The following is a 22113-nucleotide window of genomic DNA, read 5'->3' as shown; positions in this document are numbered from 1 at the left end:
CAGATGTTCAATATATTCTAGTGTCATTTTTTTAGGGTTAGGACTCATTGTTTCCAGATCTGCATCCTCTCCTGGGAGTAATGTAGTCTCAAATGTAAAATGATGTGTATGTAATATAATATAGTATCACTTTTTAATTGATGAACCGACATAAACAGACCTTTCTATGATATTCTAAATAATTGAAATGCGCCATTGTATACAGTACACATCATTGTTATCATCATATTTGTATTTTGTACTTACTATATCATAAAGAAGTAATTCCCAATACTGCATCACAACAGGGATGCACCACTGCATACTTCTACTTTTATCACTCATTAACTGCCTGTGTCTTCCTTTTCCTGGCATTTTCCCTTACTTGAAAGATTCTGCTGGTTTCTGTAACAGACTGGGAATGTTTGTCTTTTTTTTCTTTCTTTTTTTAATGTCTGACAGCGCAAGCCGGTGCTTATAAATGGCAACAATTTGTGAATGTTTCACTGATAATGTCAGAATGGAGTATTTGGGGAGAAAAATAAAGTCGAAACAAAAGGTTGGGAGGGAGAGAGTAAACACGACAAGCACAACAGTACTGTAGTGTCTATTTCGTATGCAAATGTTCAACTTTCCTAATATCAAAGCTGTGCTCAGCAAAAGGTGAATATCATTGTTTCGTTTAATACTGTATGTATTTATGTTTTTCTTAGGAAGTGTCATCCTTTGTCAGACGTGGAGCACAGAGGACCAGCCCAAATGGGCTTCAGTTGTAGCATATCCAGAATTTTTTTTATTTGCATCAACTTTCATTCATTTTATTTGTCCTTTTTTTCTCCCAGTCTTACCCAAGCTTAAAATGTCTCCTCTTGAAATGTCATTCTCCTCTTTTTTTCCTCACCACTCCTCTTCTGCTCGTCCAGCCTGCTTTCTCTTATCACAATTGCTGTTATTTTCCTCTCCCTTTTATCATATGCCTGTTTAATTTAATATAAAACTCCCAGTAGGCACGTGAGACAGATGTTGTTTACTGTTCACTATATAGAGGTGACAACTCCTGATAAGTTTCCTGACCGTGACTTCCACGACAGTTGATTGAGCAACCCTAACCCTAACCCTCATTAAAAAGCAATGCCAAATGCAATCCCCACAACACCACTGAAATTGTTCCCTGCTTCTCATAAAGTCATCACAAGTGTTAGTGTACAACACAACTCGCACCAACTTACATGTGCTGTGAATATGGCAGTTTTGATTTTAGATTTTCTTAACTGTTGTTGTTTGATGTCTGTTGACCCGAGTCATACAAGGTTTGACAAAGGGAGGTTTAATGCAAAAAGAAAGCACCTCACACACAACAGGATGTATTGCCACAGGGTGTCTAAGCGTAAGAGGAATGAGACATCTAGGTTTTAAATGCCTAAGAGAAAAAGTGGGAAAGCAAGGAGGAGAAAGTTGTAAGTGTGAAGGGAGCACACACCCACAGGAGTCAGATAACCCCTAGCTAGATGAAGGGAGGGTCAAGGGGTCAAGTTAGGAGGGCTTGGGGTGTGGTTCGGGGAGAATTTTGGGGAATTATAATGTTTAAGCCTCCTCTGTCAGGAAGGGGATACAAAAGCATTACCGTCATTCCCCAGAGAGGGCGGTGACTAAGAGGCTGGTGATGATTAGTGATTCATTTTGGCTTATCATCAATCAATGCCACAAAGATAGACAGGACGGTGCCAATATTCCATCCCTGGAAGGAGATCGGGTCGACCTCTCTTGAGATTCATACACCATTTTTCTCCCACATTTTGTTAATTTAGCAGCCAACCTGCCCTTGCATTTAGTTATTTGTGAATCTCTGCTACGACCTGGACTGGAAATCTTTTGGTCTCCCCATAATTAGTCCATTTCAGGCAATCCATACAGTCTCAGATTTGACTGCTGCCCCAAGATTTTTGAATGTGTGGCATTCCTGTAATACTTACAGCCCCACATAAAAAATATTTCTATCCAAACAATTCCTCACCTATTAATTCATTTAACAATAAAACAGCTTATGTTAGACTTCGCCGTCAGTAAAATGGATGAGAACCTGCAGGTACAGAACAATACATTGATAGAGCAACTGAAGAAGTAATTCAAGCAGTAAGAAGTCATTTGAGTTGCTGCAGTTTTGTCATATCTGGAGGTCATTTGTTGGAATACTTTCCAACCTTAAAAGAGTTTTTGGAGTACATTAAGTGACTTCTCTATCGCATTAGAAAAGATTGCATGTTTGCTGCCTGTTCTATGCCTATTCGTGAGACATGAAAATTTTAGCCTTCTTAAAAAGTTCAACAATGCTTCACTATAAAATGGACAAAACAGTGAGACCAGTCGATAAAACCAAATGGGTAGCTCAAATCCAAAAACTGCTAAAGTTATGAAACTACTAATCCAAACATCCTGTTCCAAAAAAGCCATTTTCCTTCAATTTAATACTGATGTCAACGCCCACGGTCACTTAGTCCAATCTCTTGTGGCCTTGCTGTAGTGAAAAGAGAATCCCATTAACACTCGTCCCAGGACAGATTTACCGACCACCATCCCTGGGGAGACATTTCTACTTTCATTGGTTCAGTGTCAGCGTCAATGACTAATCAGGTCAATGCTGATCCATACCCAGGAGTTGGAGCACTGCAGACTCCATCGAGCTTACCAAAACCCCAAGAGCTCAGGATTGTGGGGTCTCCTCTTGGATGCACATGGAAGAGAAGAATTGTTTTCCCATTCCATTTAGAGAATGAAAAAGAGTACCGGTAATTGTTGTTCATTCTCTTGGGATTGTCGCACTGAAAACCTGCCCTAATCGGGCCAGTTTAGGCATAAACAGGGACATTGCTATTGTTTAACTTGCTCAAGGTGTGCTTTAAGTATCACACTAGAACTGGAGGGGAGGTGAGGTAAACAACCTGGTAACTAATAAACTTGGTGAAGTTAATTATCTTCTTTTAAGACGTTTCCTTATGTGCAAGAATTTGAACTTGAAATATGATGATATAAACCACAACTAATAATGACAACAACTGAGACTGATCTACCATAACTATAAATAATGTTGACTTGAGACTAGAGAAACTACTATAGTTCTAAAGTAGTACTAAACTACTAAACTACTACTACTAGATAAACTAGAGTAACTACTAGAGAAACTAGAGTACGGTAATTGTAACTAGTTATTGCTTCTACCACCCAAAAAAAAAAAAATGATAGGGATGGCCAGTAGCACTGCACTTTATGGTTTATAACACAATATTCCTGAACATTTTCACTGAATGACCCTATTTGTCTGTGCAAAACTTCATGGAGATCTGAGTTTTAGCCATACCGGAATATGTGTGTTGTATGTGCACTAACGTGCATTGTGTGGTCCATAAATCAGTCAGTCAATGCCTGTTGGCCTTGTGTGTGTGTGTGGTGTGTGTGTGTGTGTGTGTGTGTGTGTGTGTGTGTGTGTGTGAGCATATGGAAATAGATGTGTTGTGGGGGTGATGTGTGACATCCCTCTCCTTCCAAGTTGCCAGTTGTAGTAACACGTCATTGAACAGTGGATAATGCATAAGCCTGCAGCCCAATCCATGTTGTGATCTTGCCTTGCCCAAAAAAGGATGGTGAGATAAATAGATGACAAATTGAAAAAAAAACGATGTAGCTTCAGTGCAAACAAGTTCAAAGAGTTCCTTCCTTATTATCATTTTATCATCCTAAATGTCCTGTGAGAAAACAGTAATTGAAGGATGTTGACGTTTCACAGTAATTTTTCAGTCAAGGTGTGAAACTTCATCATACCTCACTTCCTGCTTAGTCCCTAATGCCCCTTATATTTTCACAGGGATATAAACAGCCTCTTTCTCAGAGGTTTATGCTACCTCAAGGGAGCTTTGAGCACAACAGGACACCTCCAGATGAAAGTGCCATAAAGTAGACAAACTTCTGGCCGCTTGGCTGAGTTGAGTCTAATCGAGTCACCGTAGAGGGTCCTTGTGCATGGGTCAGTGATGCAAGGGGGTTCTGCAATCATGATGCGATTATTTAGGCATCCATCTTGTTGGGATGATGACATTATGATTTTGTTTGTGCCTGTGCCTGTGGTTAAGAAAGATAGATGGCCCATCTTCTGGGTGTGGAGTATGTGATGCCATTCTGTGTTTGTGGATGAGAATACACACACATACTACCAACTGTATGCGTGCGGTTATGTGCGATTCATGCTATTTTTTCCTGTATGTGCCATGCCAACGCACAGAGGTCTTTATGTAATTGAAGCGGGTCTCTGTAAGGCCCCTTGCCATACGGATCCCGGAAGAATTGGATGTCCATCCATCCATCAATTATCTTTTAATTGCCCACAACACGTGCCCGGGTTATCTATCCGGTGGTTAGTCTATGGCTTAAGTACATTAATATCTAATAAGCCTTGGGACCATACCAATCCCTGACCATGAGACTGACCAGATAATGGGGTCATGATGCTACATGTTCCTATCCTCCATTTATTTCACAATGTCCTTTTTTCAAATGTAATTTTAATTTGATTAGTAATTGCTCATTTTTGAACCATTAAAAGATTAAAATTTCCTGAACCTACCAGTAACAAAAAATGATGTAACAGGGTCAATATAGTTTAGTTATCATCACGATCGCAATAAACTATATAGTCCTTTCTGGGAAATGTTCATTTTTTTAAACTATTTTTTTATTCCAATTTTTTATTTATAAATTTATATTCGCATATGGAACACTGACACGTTCTCAAGTCATCTTCAGACTGTCTACCAGAGTATTACCAGTTAAATAAGACAGGGAAACTTCATGGAGTGTAACCTTGAAGTAGACATGATTCTAACAATAAAATTAAAAAAAACCTCTGGTAATATAGAAAAATCAGGACTTATGGTTACAATAATAAATGGGGAAAATATTTCATTAGCATGACAATGACAAGTCGTGTTTTCAAACTAGAGATTGATGGTGGGAGGCCTGTAATAATATGTAATATTTACAAGCTCAATATTGCCAGTACTGGAGGACAAAAGTTCATATCCCGGGAAGAGATTTTCTGTTCCTGCTTTGTTCTGCTACTTAGTTTGTAACAAGCAGCTAAGGCTACGGTGACACTCTTTTCTCAGCGAACATCAGTGACAAAACCGAATTGTCATGAGACTCCGTGGGGGACGGAATGGGCAGATGAGAGAGGCTGTAATTGCCGTGGAGGCCTAGCGAGGTTTTTCAGCACTCAAAAATGTTGCCGCGGCACTCACAGTGCAGATGAGAAACCTGGTGGGCCGTAGTAGAAAGGGGTGAACACAACTAAACCCGATAGTAATATAAGAGGAGGCGGTCTTTAGTGGGATGGTAAGCATTCGTATTCCCCTGAATCTCTGAATTGCCGAAACATAAGCTATGTTTTTAATTTACTCACAATGCCCGCCGTATCTGATCATGACACGTAATATTGAATATTTGTATGTGTGTGTCTATAAGTGAATGACCGATTGTAAGTGCATTTTGCAGGGAATATGGAAATAACAGGATCTTTTGAATGTTTTGGTAAAAGCAATAGAAAAGTACCATTATAAAATATTTATTGAGTAGCAGTGTTTGCTCCCCTGCGCTGATGCCGACTCTGGAAGTTTTTTTTTTTTTTTTTTTTTACTCTGCCGGGGCCACAAACGTAATACAAAACTTCCCGGCCTCCACATTTGGTCTGTTGAAAGCCTGGACAGAACATGAGAAATGTGAAGGGATCCCATCAGTACGTGACAGGTCAGTAGGGATACTGGTATCCGTGGTAGACCACGAGTTGAACCGGAGTGCACCTTTGAGCCTCCGGGACTCAGCAGCCCCCCCCACATACTCCAGTACACTTGAAAACAGAGAGAAAAATGGCCAAAATCCCATGGGCCAATGGTTTTGCCGTGGCTTCCAGGAACAATGTATAAATTTAGCCTTTACAGTTTATTGCGGAAGCAGAAGCAAGTTTGTCATTTATAAGCACAAATGATTTAGTTAATTGTGTGATAAAATCAAAACAATGGAATGTGACAACACCTACAGTAGTCCGTTTTTCCGTTTATTTTTTTTTGCCATACTGCATACTTACCTTTGCTGAATTAATAATTTCATTGTCAAAATGTTCTATTTGCAATGCATATGAAATGTCAAAAATGTTGTATTTTTGCACTGGTCTGACCATATTTTGTCTTTTAATTACTACTCCTTTTGTACTCTCTCTCTCTCTCTCTCTCTCTCTCTCTCTCTCTCTCTCTCTCTCTCTCTCTCTCTCTCTCTCTCTCTTTCTCTCTCTTTCTCACAACACAGGACGCACACACTTATTCTGTCCATGCTGGTTCATTAGCAGTACTCTTAGCTGCTCAAGAGGGTATTTCCATTCACAGTAGAGGTCTTACAAGTCAAGTTATTACAGCAGCCAAGTGTGAGATTAATTAACTTGGTGGCGATTAGGAATCAGAGTCCAATAAGATCTTGGAGTCGAAGGAAAGTTAACGGTGGGGGAGAGACACATAGTGTGTGAGCAACTCGTATTTACTCAAACACTTAAGAGTATGCTGGATCCAAAATAAAAAACAATGAGCTATATATAAATAATGATAATATCTCCTATATGTCACTTACTTAAAGACATTTAGGCCAAATAAAGTATGTTTATTTGCCACTACCTACTTCAAGAAAGGGAATTGAATCACAGGATAAATACATGAACACCTTTTAGTTGCCCCCTTTTTTCTGTCATAATTAATCATAAAACATTAAGTCCAATTAAAAAAAAAACAAATTCACAATGTGAAAACAGTATAAAGGATCAGGAATAAAAAATGAAGGACAAACACAGACTACCTGCCCAGGAGTTCTTATGAATAGATGCTGTCAAGGCGCATGCGTGCAGTTGTTCCCGATAGCATCTGTAGTTTTCGACATGAGGCTGTCCAAGGCTTTAAGTGACACACCCTTGCTGCTTTGTGTGTGGGAGTCTAGTGAACCAGATATCTGTACTTTAATATGATCTTGGCGGATGTGAATTTGTGTGCTTTCCATAGAAAAGGGTTTTGTGTGTTGCTGCTTGTCAGTCATACACACCCTCAGAGCCTCGACCCACCAGGTTGCATTCCGCACTTTAACTGCCCTATCCTCCCTTTTGTTCTCTCAGTTTTTGACCCGACTGCCTAACGACTGGGCATGCAGGTGAGCTGTAACAAGCCGTTTCCCTTTTTATTTTAAAAGCCACTGCAAGAAGCACAAGATTTCCCCATCACCTTAGCCATTGTTTTCTGTGGTAGTTTGGTCTGTATGACTGATGATCGTGAAGGTGGAGTGAGGTATAATTACTCATCTGCTAAAATTCCCCAAATGCAATTTATTTCCCTTATTTTAATTTCCCCAGTTTTTTTTCCTTACAGGTAACAGGGGCATACCTGGCAAATTAACAAGACATGAATAATGGACTTGATAATTACAACATCTCAATACATCACACCATGATTCATCAAGAGACATTTTTTTTTTCTATCAAGTCTTCACAAATTGGTCCACATTTAATTTGGGTGATTTTAGTTTTTTTGTTCATCCCGTCTATACATACATACAAAGGAGCAAACCTCAAAGATTTTGGGTTTTTACCACCGCAGTAGTTTTCAAACTGTGTTAAAGTAATTGGAAGCCACTGGTATTTGAAGCATGCAGACCGCACTGGGGTTTTGCCCCTTATTGCAGATTCGCAGGCAGCTGTTCCGGGTGTAACAGGAAGTGGACATCTTTAATTAGATTCAACATGATCATTACTTGATGTTCTGGGAGTGTATTGTCAAGTGATGTGATACCATGATAGATGACTGTATTAGGATAAACGAAATGAAGACCAATAGACAGAAAAAAAGAAAGACAGCAACTATTGAGACAAAGAGTCAAAGCCCTGTGCTCAGCCTTTTTCTTGTGGCGTTCAGCCATTCAAAAAGCTGTGGTTTTCATTCAATATCCCAGTTCCAGCTCTTTCTCGAGTTCAGCCCAATGAATAAACAGGATTTGGTTGTGTGTCTGTGTGTGTGAGAACGCACTCTTTCGCTCGCTCTTTGTATTTGTGATGGTGTTAATAATGTTTTAATACATAATGCACTGTGTCCTGTGTATGTCCATTAGCATTACGTAAGTGCACAATTTCCACTGCCCATGTTATAGGGTACACTTTGTTGGTTGGAACTCTGCTGAACATTTTCTGAAATAGGCTATTGGAGCTGTGAGGCAAACAGTTGCACACAATCTCCTTGTATAGGCATCACAATAGCGCACCTCAGTTTGATCAAAATTACCTGAATGTTTAGACGTGTGTTGGAGAATGTTTATACACAAAGTTTGTTGCCCAAATAATGAAACACGTGGAAAAAGGAGCACACACCAGTGAATTCATATCCATTCTAGTGATTCACACAGACACTTTCACAAGAAACTGATTATCTTGAAATTCCAACAAAGCTTCCTTGGAGAACATGTCTCTTCGATCCTAATGTCCCTTTCCTTGCTGCATGGTTGAGTTCTGGATCCAGAGAGATTTTGTGACTGTTGATACGGACTAGTGGCACAGAAACAGCGCATACACAAAAAAAGTGCACGTCATAGAAGCGACAACAGGGAGAGGCGTAGCGATGTAGATGATTGCTCCCTGGGCTACAGTAATGCAATGAGAAAAAACAGGCACCATAAGGCTGCATATGAGACACTGACACTTCAGGGAACACACAAGACATTGGAGATGTCTGAGCACAAACACACACAAACTCTCTGAAGGCCTATGTATGTCAGTATGCCAAAAAACATGGTGGCATTGAAACCACAGCTGACGCTTTAGGGAATGTAAGAGAGTTGAACACCTCTATCCTTTTCTCATCTTATTTGTCTCCTTTGTTGTTCATGGTTGGGGGAAACAGGGCTGAAGAACCAGGTGATTTTTGTTGTTGTTGTCTCAACGTCATGCACAAAATAGGTAGCTATTACAGTGTCTTCTTAAAGTCTTATAAATAGGAATGGTTGAATGTTGGTAATGATAAATTTAAGAGTTTCGATAAGTGTTGCCTGCTTGTTATTTTGGTTTGTTTCAAGTCTTTTTATAGAAGTTTGAGATGTGCTCTGCCTGTGCGTGAGTGTATGTTTGCCTCTCATTTCCATGACAGTCTCATAAATCAATCAGAGCTTCCTGAGGTTGCACTTATTCCACATTGGGGTTTAAATATGAGTCTTATAGCAGGTAATGCAGCCTCCCCAGGGGGGCTGAGGTGAAATGGAATAAAATCAACAGCTGTAGAATTACAAACAGACACAGACAGAAACACAAAAACACACTACTTGGTCTCACCCCCTTTGTCACGCTGACTAATACAAACACACGCGAACGCCTGCAGAATTCAACAAGGAGATCGCTATTTCCATATGCAGATCCGCAGGGTGAAGGCAAACGTGCTCCCTGCCCGCTTGTTTGCATTTTTTCAGTCTCAGACAGCTGAGTCATTCACTAGAAAATCAGATGATGGCATCAAGGCTTCTCATGCAAGGGCAAACACTGTTTGGTCACAGCAATCCAATGCCTGACTGTAACAGTACTTAGTGTCAGCTCCATGTTCGGACTTGGAGCTGAAATGAATTGATAAGGACAAAACATAAAAAATAGGAGGGGAGAAATTACTTCAAGGGTGAAAAGGGCTCCATTTTTGGCAGAGGCTCCATGTATGTCATGTAAACATCCCATGCCCACTGACAAATTTGGCCAAGTGCCGATATCCTGGATCTGGTTAAATACAGACCTAATGCCCTTAACATTTACAAATGAGCAGGGCATCTTCCCAAAATATGATGTGAACTCCCACGGGAGAACTTTGATTCCTACAAACAAAGCAGCAGTATATCATCAGTAGTGTTAAATTTATCATCTAGCATTTACTGAAGTTTTTGTTGACAGAAATCCAAATAGAGAAGTATGGGTTTGCACTAAAAAGAGCTATACTTTACGATGATGTCAACATCAGACGTGTGACACTGTGATTAGTATCCTGTGAAAAACCCCAATATTACGTTAGAAAAACGTCAGACAACCTTGTGAATCAACAGAGCGGAAATGACTAATTTCCGATACAATTTTGCAGTACAGCCTCACCCTCGAAGCAGAATCCCAAAATAAAAAAATAGAACAAAGTCAACAAAACTACAACAAGAATGCTGTTATTAAGTCACAAGTGAGCAGTCTTGCGAGCGCCCTTCACGCATAAAAATAAGACCGTCCATGTTCAACGAAGAGGCACGTTAAGACAGGAAGATAAATGTGGAATGTCAATGATGGGAAACAAAACTTTTTACATGAGCTTATCAGATCTCAGACGTTACATACTGTTCTGCGCAGCAACTTTAAATCAGAATCAAAATCATCTTAATTGGCCAAGTATGTCAACAACTCACGAGGAATTTTGTCTCCTGAGCATGACATATATGTTGAGTTCAGCAGTAGACAGACAGTCAATTGACAGAGAATACTTTTGAGACATTGGAGCAAGGTAACATCCATCCATCCATGTTCTTAGCTGCTTATCCTCACAAGGGTTGCGTGGAATGCTGGAGCCTTTACCAGCTGTCAATGGGCAGGAGGATACCCTGAACTGGTTACTGGCCAATCGGAGGGCACATCAAGACAAACAGCCGCACTCACAGTCACACCGAGGAGCAATTTAGAGTGTCCAATTAATGTTGCATGTTTTTGAGATGTGGGAGGAAACTGGAGTGCCCGGAGAAAACCCACGGAGGCACAAGGAGAACGTGCAAACTCCGCACAGGCGCGGCCGGGATTTAACCCAGGACCTTAGAACTGTGAGTCCAACGCCTTCCAGCTGAGCCAACATGCTAATAAGATAGTCAAGGAGAAATAAGGCTTTAAAAGTTAATGGTTCAAAGCAGTCAGATACATTCATGATCGGTAACAATATTTTATTTGCAATTGGAAAATAGCAAAATGTATCCAAATGGGATGATCCGGAAATAAATCACATGGATCCCATCTAGAAATTCATTGTGAAAAAAATTTATCAATGATCAAAGAAGGAAGGCGAGTGCAGGAGCAAACCAAAAGAAGAGCTCATGCCTCACCTCCAAGTGTGCTTCTGCTTATGATTGCATACAAACTATATGGTACTTGCACTATAATATGTGGAAAACTGATATTTTGAATAAAAAATGTTGTCATTTTTATTTATATGTATAGACTAACTATTGTTCTGCTGTGGTTCACACCCCGAGTCCCCTTGTCCGTCCTCTCCCTCAGTCTGTCCCCTAAAACTCTTTTCTGTTGGGCTGTATTTTCAATAAACATCAGAATAATTAAAATGCAAAAATAAGCAGAGTATTACAGATACACACTTAAGTGGATCTGTCTTGTCATGTAAATGGCATAATTCCATTTGAAAATGTATTATTGTTGCTGACACAAAGTCAAGACAATGAGTCTCCTTTCAACTAGTTCTCTTGAAATAAATATATCCAAACTGCAAACGGACAGCTTGTAATGAGTTAACATGAGCACGCAGTCTTGCGCATGACGCATCCTAACGCGCATGCACTCACATATACGTGGAGAGGCACACCTGGTTTACAGACACCTGGCCCTGGGGCTACCTGTTCGTCAGATCCTCTTTGCTTTGTAATTAGTGGAGTTAGAGAGGGAAGGGGATGGGGAGGGCGACTAGTGGCAGGCTTAGGGGAAAGAGATGAAAGATGGAGGAGGCAAAGACAAAGAGGCCCATTCCGTCAGTAATACAGGAACTAGGCTACACTTTATTAGCCCTTGAAAAAGCCAATAGTATGCGCGGTTGTGATAACACGTACACGTATTCGTGCAATTTGCACTTTGTGGCGTGTCACAAATTACGTCTGTTGACTCAAACATTTGAATTCAAAATGAGACCGATGCTGTCGCAAGTCGAGCTATGCCGAGATTGGTGAGGGCAGAAAATAATTGAGGGCAAGAGCCTACTGATAAATGAAAAGGGCAAAGACAGTTCACCAGACTTCGGCACTGAGAGCGATGATGCACAGGGAAGACACAGACGGGAAGGTAAGCAGAGAGCTGATTTGCTTGCCTTCGAGAGTGTAACCCTGTTAGCACAAACACACCGCAAATGTCTTGTGTGACAGTCATTGTAGTATGACTGACACAGAGAGCTAGTCGGGTGAAGTATGTGTGTGTGTAGACAGAAGAAGGGAGGGGGCATTTGTCATGGGAGGCAAGTCCGTTCAGGAATTCCACAGAGGAATCACCTCCTTCGCCCGTCTATGTCACAGCAACCAATTACCGAACGTCCCAGCGTGAGTGTGTGTGTGAGCATGTGTGCGTGCTAGAGGGGAGGTTTTGACCAAAAAAAAAAAAAAAAAAAAAGATTTCAGAAGGGTGGACCTCTCTTAATCATGGCTCTCTGGCCCTGTACAAAGGCAAAAAAAAAGACTGCTTGAACAATTTGAATTTCAATAGCACCTCTCCTCCTGCTCCTGCTTCTGCTTTTTGTCTCTCTTCTTCCTCTTTCTGTGCCACAACGCTATGTGGATGACAAAAGCCGGGCCAACAAAGATAGCGCACAAAGCAATCAGGCTAATAGCGCTAATAAGTTGAGCGTGGGGTCCTCACACTCCATGTTGACACATTTCACTGTTTCTGTGGCTAAACAGAAGCTCAAGTGTTTGGCAACCAGGCGCCGCAGTATTTTAATGGAGTGGCCACCACATGCCAGCTTGCCATGTGCTTGTCGTGTTTGACTGTGGAGCAACGCAACAAAAGCAATTTGAAGAAAAAAAGGTCAGAGGAAGATAATTAAGGTATGGAGGAGGAGACATAAAGGGAAGGATTTTAGGGACTCATTATGGGTTTTAAGGCCCTTCATTTGACTCCTTTTACTCATTTTGCAAGATTCATGTTTTACTAATAAATCAGCTTTCATCAGCAGAAGCCAGATTGTTTTGCACACCCACAAAAACAAGCCATGTGTCAGATTCATGTTGGATCTTAGCTTCTAAAAGGATTATTTGCTAAAAGGGCACTCGGTAGAGCACAGGCCTCCACCTAAGCCTTTATCTACCTCCTCATTTCTTCGCATGCTACTTCCTGGTTCATGGAGCACAGCAAGCAGATGGGCAATCACAATCTGAAGTTAAGGGTGCCTTGTTTCTCTGATGCCTGAAAAACTTGAATGAACTGCTTTAGCTGCAAACCAAGGTTATATGCGTTTTACAGTAGTTTTTACTTTGTTTCATTTTGACCTTTTCATATTCAGTTAATTTTAATTTGGTTTTTGGAGCAGGTTTATTAGTTTTTTATTCTTTAGTATTTAGTTTTTGTTTCGTTTTTATTAGCTTCAATATTATTTTTTAGTTTCTTTTCATTTCAGGCATTTGTATAGTGTCAGGTAAAAAAAAATCCATCACAATAAGTATTGTTGTGTATTAAAAACGGGGCAAAAAATGCCCTTTTAAAAATATATATATTCAATGTCCATCAGATCAAAGCAAGGACTATTTACTAGTTCACCAAATTTGAAGTACAAGAAGTGCCATGCATCATACTGCTTCTAAGGTTAGACTAGATCCCTCACAACATACATTAAAACCTTTCATGAGACACATGCTATACTATGGCGTTTTAAACAATCTGTTTATATATTTCTTAGCTTTTATTCTCATGGGTTTTTTATTGTTGCTAAACTGCAAACTTCTCATGTGGATTTTCAGATTTGTGACTGTTAGAAATAAAACTGGCATTGATTTTACCTTCTTTACTCTACATCCAATGAAAGTGTTTTCAGTCTGTTTAGGTTTTCTTTTTCTTTTTGAGGCCACAAAATTTGTGACAAAGTGTTTCAAGTTTTCCCGCTGTCGAAGTAGTGCTGTGAAAATGTCATGTTGTTGCGGCAGTCCAATCACCTGCTGTGTCAGCGAGACAAACTCCTGTCTGCTTTCACATCTGCCTGTCGTGGCAGGAAGCAACAGCATTGTGAGACCGTTTTCCACAAAAAAAAAAAAAAAATTACATGCAGGTTCTGTGAAGACACTTACTGTCGGTGGCCATCTTAGCTATTTCCGTTAGTAAAACAACAAAAACAGCTTGGACGTCGAAGTTAGCTTCACAGCAAAACCTGCACTTGTTCTGGCCAAAGACGCCCGTTGCCGTCACTTCTAGCCAACACACAGTAAGTGAATTACATCACCCAAAAAGGCAGTTCAACGTTCCTTCCATATACAGTCTGGATCAAAGCGTTAATCTGAAATGAATACATTAGAAATCATTGCCAAACGCTCATGTTTGAAATTAGTTGACAACGATAAAAACCCATCTTCTGTGTCTGGTTTTAACAAAAGAAATTTGCAACTCAGAGTGCTGTGTGTTTTTGTATTTTGAATTTGCGTATGAGTGAGTGTGATGTGGCCATAGGGATAAATGCTTCGGTGCCCTCCCCTGTTATTAGTACAGCCCTGTCATTACAGGATTAAAAGAGGGTGAAGGGGTGCTTTACATGTGCCTTACCCTTGTGAGTGCATTCATGAGTGCCCTCTTTCAGATCTTTACCATTTATATACCTAAATGTTCACCCCTCATATAATTGTGGAAGGGGGCAGAGAACACATTCAATCAATAATAATGTTTTAGCAACGCGTTCCCCAGGTTGCTCACACAAAGACGGGCTAATTAAATAGGTTGAGTGAGCGGTAGGAGCTGGAAAAACAACCTCATGTATGCTGCAAGTCACATCTATCACGCAAACATACATCGAGATCACCAAAACTGAGAACGGAGGGCAACAAGGGAGAACTTTTGAAAAGAGCCAGGTCGTGTTGGAAAAAATAAGCAACAGGTGACACGAAGTTTAGAACCCCCTCCGCATATGTGTTTTACATTCAGTGTTTTGGATGATCACTCGCCTGATTTACTTTGTTTGCGTTTCCATATCCTGTTAGCTGCAATCACTCCACGTCTCAGTTCACATATCCAGGAATTGGAAAAGGTTCATTGAAATGATGTTAACATAGGGAAGCTAAAAGGTAAACTGAGACATGCTCTGTGTACCGAGGAGGGTCTCGTACTGACAGCTTGTTTTTCCCCTCAACCTGTCCTTCTGGTTCTTTAATTTTCCCAATCCAATCACATGGTGAGCATGTTTTTTTTTTTTTTTTTTGTATTTTATTTTTTTTATTTTTCTGAAGATTTCAATCAACAACAAAAACAAATTAAAAAGTCCACATTTTTAGACTCAACAACTGTCCTGTGACAGAATGGGTGGCTTTGACTTGAACCTAAAGTCACGAATATTGCTCATAATATGAACGTTGGTTTCTTTTGTATGGTGCTTGATTCAAAGGAAGAAAGAAAACATATACACACTTGACAGGGAGTGGCCCGGCTAGAGAGAGCTCATCCATGTTTTAACTTCGGTCCATTGACTAAGAATTGCTGCTTCACTTTGGGCACAATGCAGGACTTAGCACCAAACATGCACACGCACGCACACGCACACACTCACTTATACACACTCTTCGATGCAGGCAAGCCCAAGCCTTCAACAATGCAGATGAATCTAGAAAGGGGGGATGGTGTTTGGTTGTGTGTGGGCGTGTTTGTGTGTTTGTGTGTGTCATTGCTGCAAACTCCACACCACAAAGTCAAACTCCACAGGTGTGTGCTTTGCATCTCCCTTTTTTCCCATGTCCCACCACCGCTCCTTTCTCCCTCCTTGTTAGTTCCCATTTCACGCCAGTGTGTGTGCATGATTCTTTGGAAGGTCAGCGATAATAATAAGCCAGGCGCAAGGTACAAACAGCTCAGTCATAATAATAATAAAACACAGTCAGTTGAGGTGTATCATTTCCACCACTCAGCTTACTCCCTGCACAGCTATCAATAACAGGCATCAAATCACCTATTGTCATGTTATGAGTCATGGGAAGTTCTTCAGCTAATATCCATTGACACTTTGTGAAATGAAAACACAAGTGTGTGCGAGTTTGGGGAGAATGGCACGGTCATACAATGACAGAGCATTGACAAAAGCAAACTGCCTTTGTGATTTGTTTTTTTTTCCAAAGCATTTTCAGCATCAGCACAGAGGCACAGAATGCTTGACAAAGCAACTGTTGACTTTGTACAGCTGCATGTACGGTACATTCTATTCACCTACTCCAATAGAGACAGTTGTCAGTGGTTTCTCCGTTCCAGGTCATGATGCCCGAGGGGGGCCAGGTTAAACCTACGTACACATTTTATTTTACTTTTTGTGATAAACTTTGCTGACATTTGTGCTCGGAAGTCCAACACTTACACTCGAAACGCAGGGCGACCATAATTCACCTGGAATTGCCAAATTTACAGTTGTAATCACAAGGTCTTTGACTTGAATGTTGCTTGTCACTTATGGTGCTCTTCAGTGTGACAGTGGGCCAAAAAGTAATAGGATGTTGACGGCCATAGAACACGTCTTTTCATTCTACTACACTTGCCAGTTTGTTCTCTTACAAAAACAAATACACAGTATGCAATAAAGGCTTGAAGCACAACTTTTTATCAATCTTGGATGTGCAACTTTATCCTGTTTTAATAGTTTCTTCCTTGGCCTGAGCGCCACCCATTTGTAGACATCATTTAAGTAGTGTTTGTGTCGTTGTGCTCATTACTGACCTTTGCTGCCTTCCATATCAACACTAACCCTCTCAGAAACCTTTAGTGTAAATTCAAAATAGTGTCCAAAGTTTGTGACCGGGTTATATTTTTTTTCTCCATGCAGTGTAAATTGTTGATCTGTTGATCAACAGATCTGTTGATCATGTGTTACCCCAAGAAGAAACGCGTACTGGGAAAGGGAAATGCTTCTACCCATGACCAGAATAAGCACAAGCCCACTAATAAGCACTGCTGTTTCATCATTTAAAACTACCTTGTAGCATAGAACTGTGGTACAAATAATAACGGTGGCTTCATGCCGTGCTTTGAGTGCCAGGTAATAAAAGACTCCATATTTATTGTCCTCCTTCTCTGCGATCACAAAGCTGGCAGCATGGGTGAAAAAAAGAAGTATGAGACCAAAAAATAGAGGTCGAGAGTAGAAAAGTGGATTTGGAGTGGTGTGCGTTGTCCACCATATTGTGTTTCAGGAGCCTATCGTAAGTCTTTATTTGCAAGTCAAAGTGTGTCGTTTTGTCAGAACGTGAAATTAATTGAAGCGTGTTTACCTTTGTTCTGGTTTAGAGCTGCTCCTTTGTGTCACCGAACTTTATCACCCCTTATTCAAGCCTTCTGTCGGCTCACAGATCATGCCAACTTTTACAACCTGTTACTGTAAGAGTGTGTGTGTGTGTGTGCGTGTGTATGTGTGTGACAGTACCTTGTGGAAAGCAGAACCCTTTCCTTCTTAGTGGTACCTCTATTTCTGTTCTTCTCCCCTTTCCTTCTGTGTAAAAGCACATATCTAATGAGGGCTAATTAGTTTAACAAGGAAGTGCAATAAAATGGCCCACATCACTTCACAGTTTTTCCACTGAGATCTGTGTCTGGAGATCTTCCGTTCACACTCTCAAATGCATACAGTCCTTCTTTGTTGAAGCGGCATTACTTGAATAAATTTTTACTTGATATCAATTATGTTATTTACTCTGTTATCTCTTCCAGCTTCGGCTTTCAACACAATAAACCTCTTTTATTTTTATGACACCGATTGTAAACCTAGTGAAATTTCTATTGAACTCATCTGTCTTTGTTTCACTGACCTGGATATTCTGCTTGCGTTTCCAGAGACACTGATGGACACCAAGTGGGCCACAACAGAGTTAGCCTGGACTTCGCACCCTGAGACTGGGGTGAGTTTATTATGCAGCCTGTTTGATGTGCACAAACATTCATAAACATAATATGTTTTCAGCCCGAGTTCCCATGAAATAAAAAAAAAAAGTTTTCTCACCGGACTAGTTGCATCTTTGGTAAAGTACCACATACACTCGTAATGCCCAATACTGCAAGATATACTGTTAATCCTGTATGGCTCTGTCACGGCAAAAGGCCACTTAAAATGTGCAGTTTATTTAGACTAAACTGAACTAAAGTTTCACATTGGTTTAAGCACCATTTATTTTATACATTACAACGTACAGTAATTCATCCAATGTGTAGGTAGAAGTGATTTAGAAGTTTATTGACTGTGCCTTTTGTGATGTTTTCTGATGGGTTTAAAAATTCATCAAAAAAGTGCAGGTCACCTTTCAGATAGATGGATCATTTGAGAAGTTATTTTACTCAATGTATCCATTGATTTTGAGGTAGATTAATTGTTTGTTGACATTTAAGTTAAGGTTATGTATATGCATCTTTTTTAAACAATATTCTAAAGTATTCAAATAGATATGCATTAAATAGAAAATATGTTTACGTATAAATTTGTTTGTATCCCAAGGCACTGACAAGGAAATTTCTCCCTTTTTGTTCTAAGTGATCCACCCTTCTTTACTTTGCCCTTTATTTTTTATTTTGCCACAAGTAACCCATCCTTAATGGAGCCAGATTACTCTAGCTGCAAGAATCAAATTAACAAACCCCCACCATAGGCTTTGCCTTCTCACTGCATTCCACCTTCTCCTTGTGCTCTCTGACCCCGCCTCCCCATCATTAAGCTTCAATGTGGCAGGAAACATATAACATAGAATGCAAATTCAGAAACACATCGCTGAGCAACAAATGCTCCTTTTTAAAACCTCCAGATTTCCAAAGTCATAATTTCGAGGAAAGGACATGATTATCATGTACTTATCACCACCAAATGTGCATGTTGCTCTTATTGCCATTGACTCATTACATTTGCTGCTTGTTATGAAAATCTGTGTTTTAGAGGTGCCATTACAGTGGCTGAGAATACAAATACAGAGACCAGGAAGAGAGAAATGTCGAATTCGGCACTCATAAAAAAGCCCCAAAATAGTTCCACTCACAGACAACACGATCCCGAGAGGCTCTCTTGGCTTGTCTGAGTCACGAATTCTCTGTCTTGCTTTACAGTGTTGCAACAACAAAAAATGTCTACCTTCCCGCTTTTGGCATAACAAATCCAATAAAAGCAGGCATATGTTGCGGTATTCAGGGGTCCTTGGTTTATGAGTTGTGTCCCTGTGGTGCTGTCATAGCCTGAATTTTACTACAAGTTGACGTGTGCATCAGTGAACCTGCGGTAATCCGGTAGAAAGCGCTTAATAACAGTAAATACAAAATTTGTGTTAAAAACTACTTTTCTCCGACACTTCTTTCTTTTCCAACTGCTTAACCTTATATTGGTTATGGGAGTGCTGGAGCCTAACCCAGCTAACATGGGGTAAAAGGCAGACTACATCCTGAACTGGTCATCCGTCAGTCACAGGGCACATATCGTCACCATCACAGAGTGGGAATCGACCCCACGCTGCCCGCACTGAAGTCAGGCGCGTGTACCACTACACCATCAGTGATACCATCATGTATGTAAAACAAGTAAATGAAAAATCTTAAGTGCAGACTTAAAACCATGTCATCTTGGACAGCGTAATAATGTATTCTTAGTTCACTGCACACCATTGCAGGGCTGCTAAATCCCCCCTGTATTATCTACTTTTCCTCCCTTTTGTCGTGTAATGCGAAATCCAGATTTATGTATTTGCGTAAGTAATGGGTATTTTCTTGAGTTTCAGACTTCCAAATAGAACACTTATTTTTATTTTATTAAATTTTGTTGATGCATCGAGTCTTGTAGCCAGTTTCTCCCCAGTGTCTATTAGTAATAATGCCTAGTACATTTCATTTAGCCCATTTTTTTAACAAACAGAAAGCTATGGTTATTGATTATCTTGTAAAATAAAATATTGTAAAGAAGGAACACATTTAATGATGCAAGTGGTTGTAAATATGAATACCGATTCATGTCATGTAGTTAAGGGAACATGTCAAATCTTTTTGACTCATTTCTGCAATTGCCAAACAAAACTGTACTCTAAAACAAGTTTGTTGTTGGATAAATATTTTATTGCATATTACGGTTGTCAGCCATTTTAAAGACCTTTTATGGGGTCTTGCATGCATGAAAATTATTTGGGTATTAAAAAAAAAAAAAAACTTTGGCAGCACAGTGTTGCAGCTGTAGAGTGTTGGCCTCACAATTCTGAGGACCGGGGCTCAAATCCCGGCCTCGCCTGTGTGGAGTTTGTTTGTTCTCCCCATGCTTATGTGGTTTTTCTCCAGGCACTTCGGTTTCTTCCCACATCCAAAAACATGCATTAATTGGAGACTCTAAATTACTCTACGCCCCGAACTGATTGCCAGGCAATTCCAGAGCACAAACAAAGAACCTTTCCCACCTACAGACAATTTTGAGTCCTCAAGTAACCTACGGTGCACGTTTTTCGAATGTGGGAGGAAACCAAAGTACCCGAAGGAAACCTGCGAAGGAATGGGGAGAACATGCGAGCTCAATGTCGGTGAGGCCGGATTTGAACCCGGTTCCTCAAAACTGTTAGGCAGATGTATTAACCAGTGGATGAGTGTGGCGCTCCTTTATTCACTCAAACTACTTAATTCATTCAGTCTGGGTAAATGATCATGTAAATGCGTTCTACTACTGTGTGTGTCAGGTGACCTTTCTGTAAATACACCTTTGGTAGATTGCCCTGGAAAGTGCACACCCACAGTAACATACATTCAAGCACGGACACGCAAACACTTTGCTCTTTTGCAGTGAGCGATGCATTACACTTAACTAAATCTCCATTGGCACTTCATGCTTTTAACCATCCCATTGACCTGGCCAGTGATTATGGGTTCCCTCTTCTACTTACTTCCTGCCAGACCATTGTTTTAATCTCAGGGCCGAGGTATGTCCATCTAGTCCCTCTCCCTTAAAGCCCCTCGGGTCTTAGATGAATAGCCTTGTCCCCCTCACATCCATATTTTAGCCTAAATTACCATGCTCAGCAACAACTGGCGATGGAGTTTGACAAGTGCTTTCGTTTCAAATGTTCAAATGTGAACCTAAGTGCTTTTCATATATAGTACCGTGTTTATTTACGTGTACAAGACTTGCATGACAAAAACAGAACAAAAAAATCATTCAGCAAGCAAAAGGTCAAAGGGTCAATCTGATGCTTTAGGTTCGGTTTAACAAGAGCACCATTCTTCATCCGTAAGGATTAACTACTACAGCATAACATTAAAACATGAAAAAATTGGAGTTGCCTTTGTGGTTTAAATGCATAGTGCAAATAAATGATGACTAAGATTACTAAATGAACACACACTGTTTGTGTGGAAATCAGAGCAGGTCCCCAGAATATCCACCCACACAGACGCGCTGTACTCACAGGGATCGCTGTTTGAAGTGAGAGTATTTAATTGTGGTGTCCTCATTTACGACTGAAAATTGCATTAGATTACAGCGTCTCACACTGAAGCTTTTTACAGCCTAGTTTGCGTTCACTCATTTAATGAAGCTGGTAATCAAAGTTTAGGAAATTTTAATCCAGTTTTATCCTTAGTAATTCACCCCTAGGGTATCGCAGTAGCACTGAAAGATGTAGTGAAATGAAACAAACAAGAAGCATGTTAAGAAGCACACTCTTTCTTTCATATCAGAGGATGTCACAATAATTGCGCTTTCAAGTGTAATTGGTAAAAAAAATAATATGTATATACTCTCTGCCCAGATACCCGAATGTGCTGAACATGCAGTGATGACTGTGGGTTCAGAATATGTCAGGCTACTGCAATTGTGATGAATTTGCAGTTCACATCTTTGGTTTTTCTTCCACACTAACTACGGAGACTCTCAATCACTGGCAACTTCATTCTATATGCAGTGCCTTCACAATCGAATAAAATCCAATACAACACAAGGCAATTGTATTTATATTGAGCATTTTATACACAATGTAAGTCAATACATTTTTATGATTAAAAGCATTTATAAACAAAGCAAAAATACATGAAAATACAAAAAATCAAAGACAGCCGACTAAACAACTTACTGTGTGCCACTATTCGATCTGAGTCTGCTTATCTCAAAGCGCTACTTGATT

The 22113-nt window shown here is 40.2% G+C and overlaps 1 protein-coding gene across 9 annotated transcripts in view; it reads left to right on the top strand.

The window, feature by feature from the left end:
• The window catches only part of LOC133503422 (ephrin type-B receptor 3-like), a 59414-nt gene that overhangs the window by 12724 nt on the left and 24577 nt on the right, over positions 1–22113 (top strand). For all 9 annotated transcript variants that reach the window (XM_061825050.1, XM_061825048.1, XM_061825045.1 and 6 more), the window contains exon 2: positions 17822–17886. In XM_061825050.1, the coding sequence (XP_061681034.1) occupies positions 17822–17886 (65 nt within the window). The remainder of the gene's footprint in view (positions 1–17821; positions 17887–22113) is intronic.

The sequence above is a fragment of the Syngnathoides biaculeatus genome, chromosome 7, assembly GCF_019802595.1.
Source record: "Syngnathoides biaculeatus isolate LvHL_M chromosome 7, ASM1980259v1, whole genome shotgun sequence".
NCBI lineage: Eukaryota > Metazoa > Chordata > Actinopteri > Syngnathiformes > Syngnathidae > Syngnathoides > Syngnathoides biaculeatus.
Note: the sequence above shows the minus strand (reverse complement) of the source record. Positions and strands in the feature narration are given on the sequence as shown.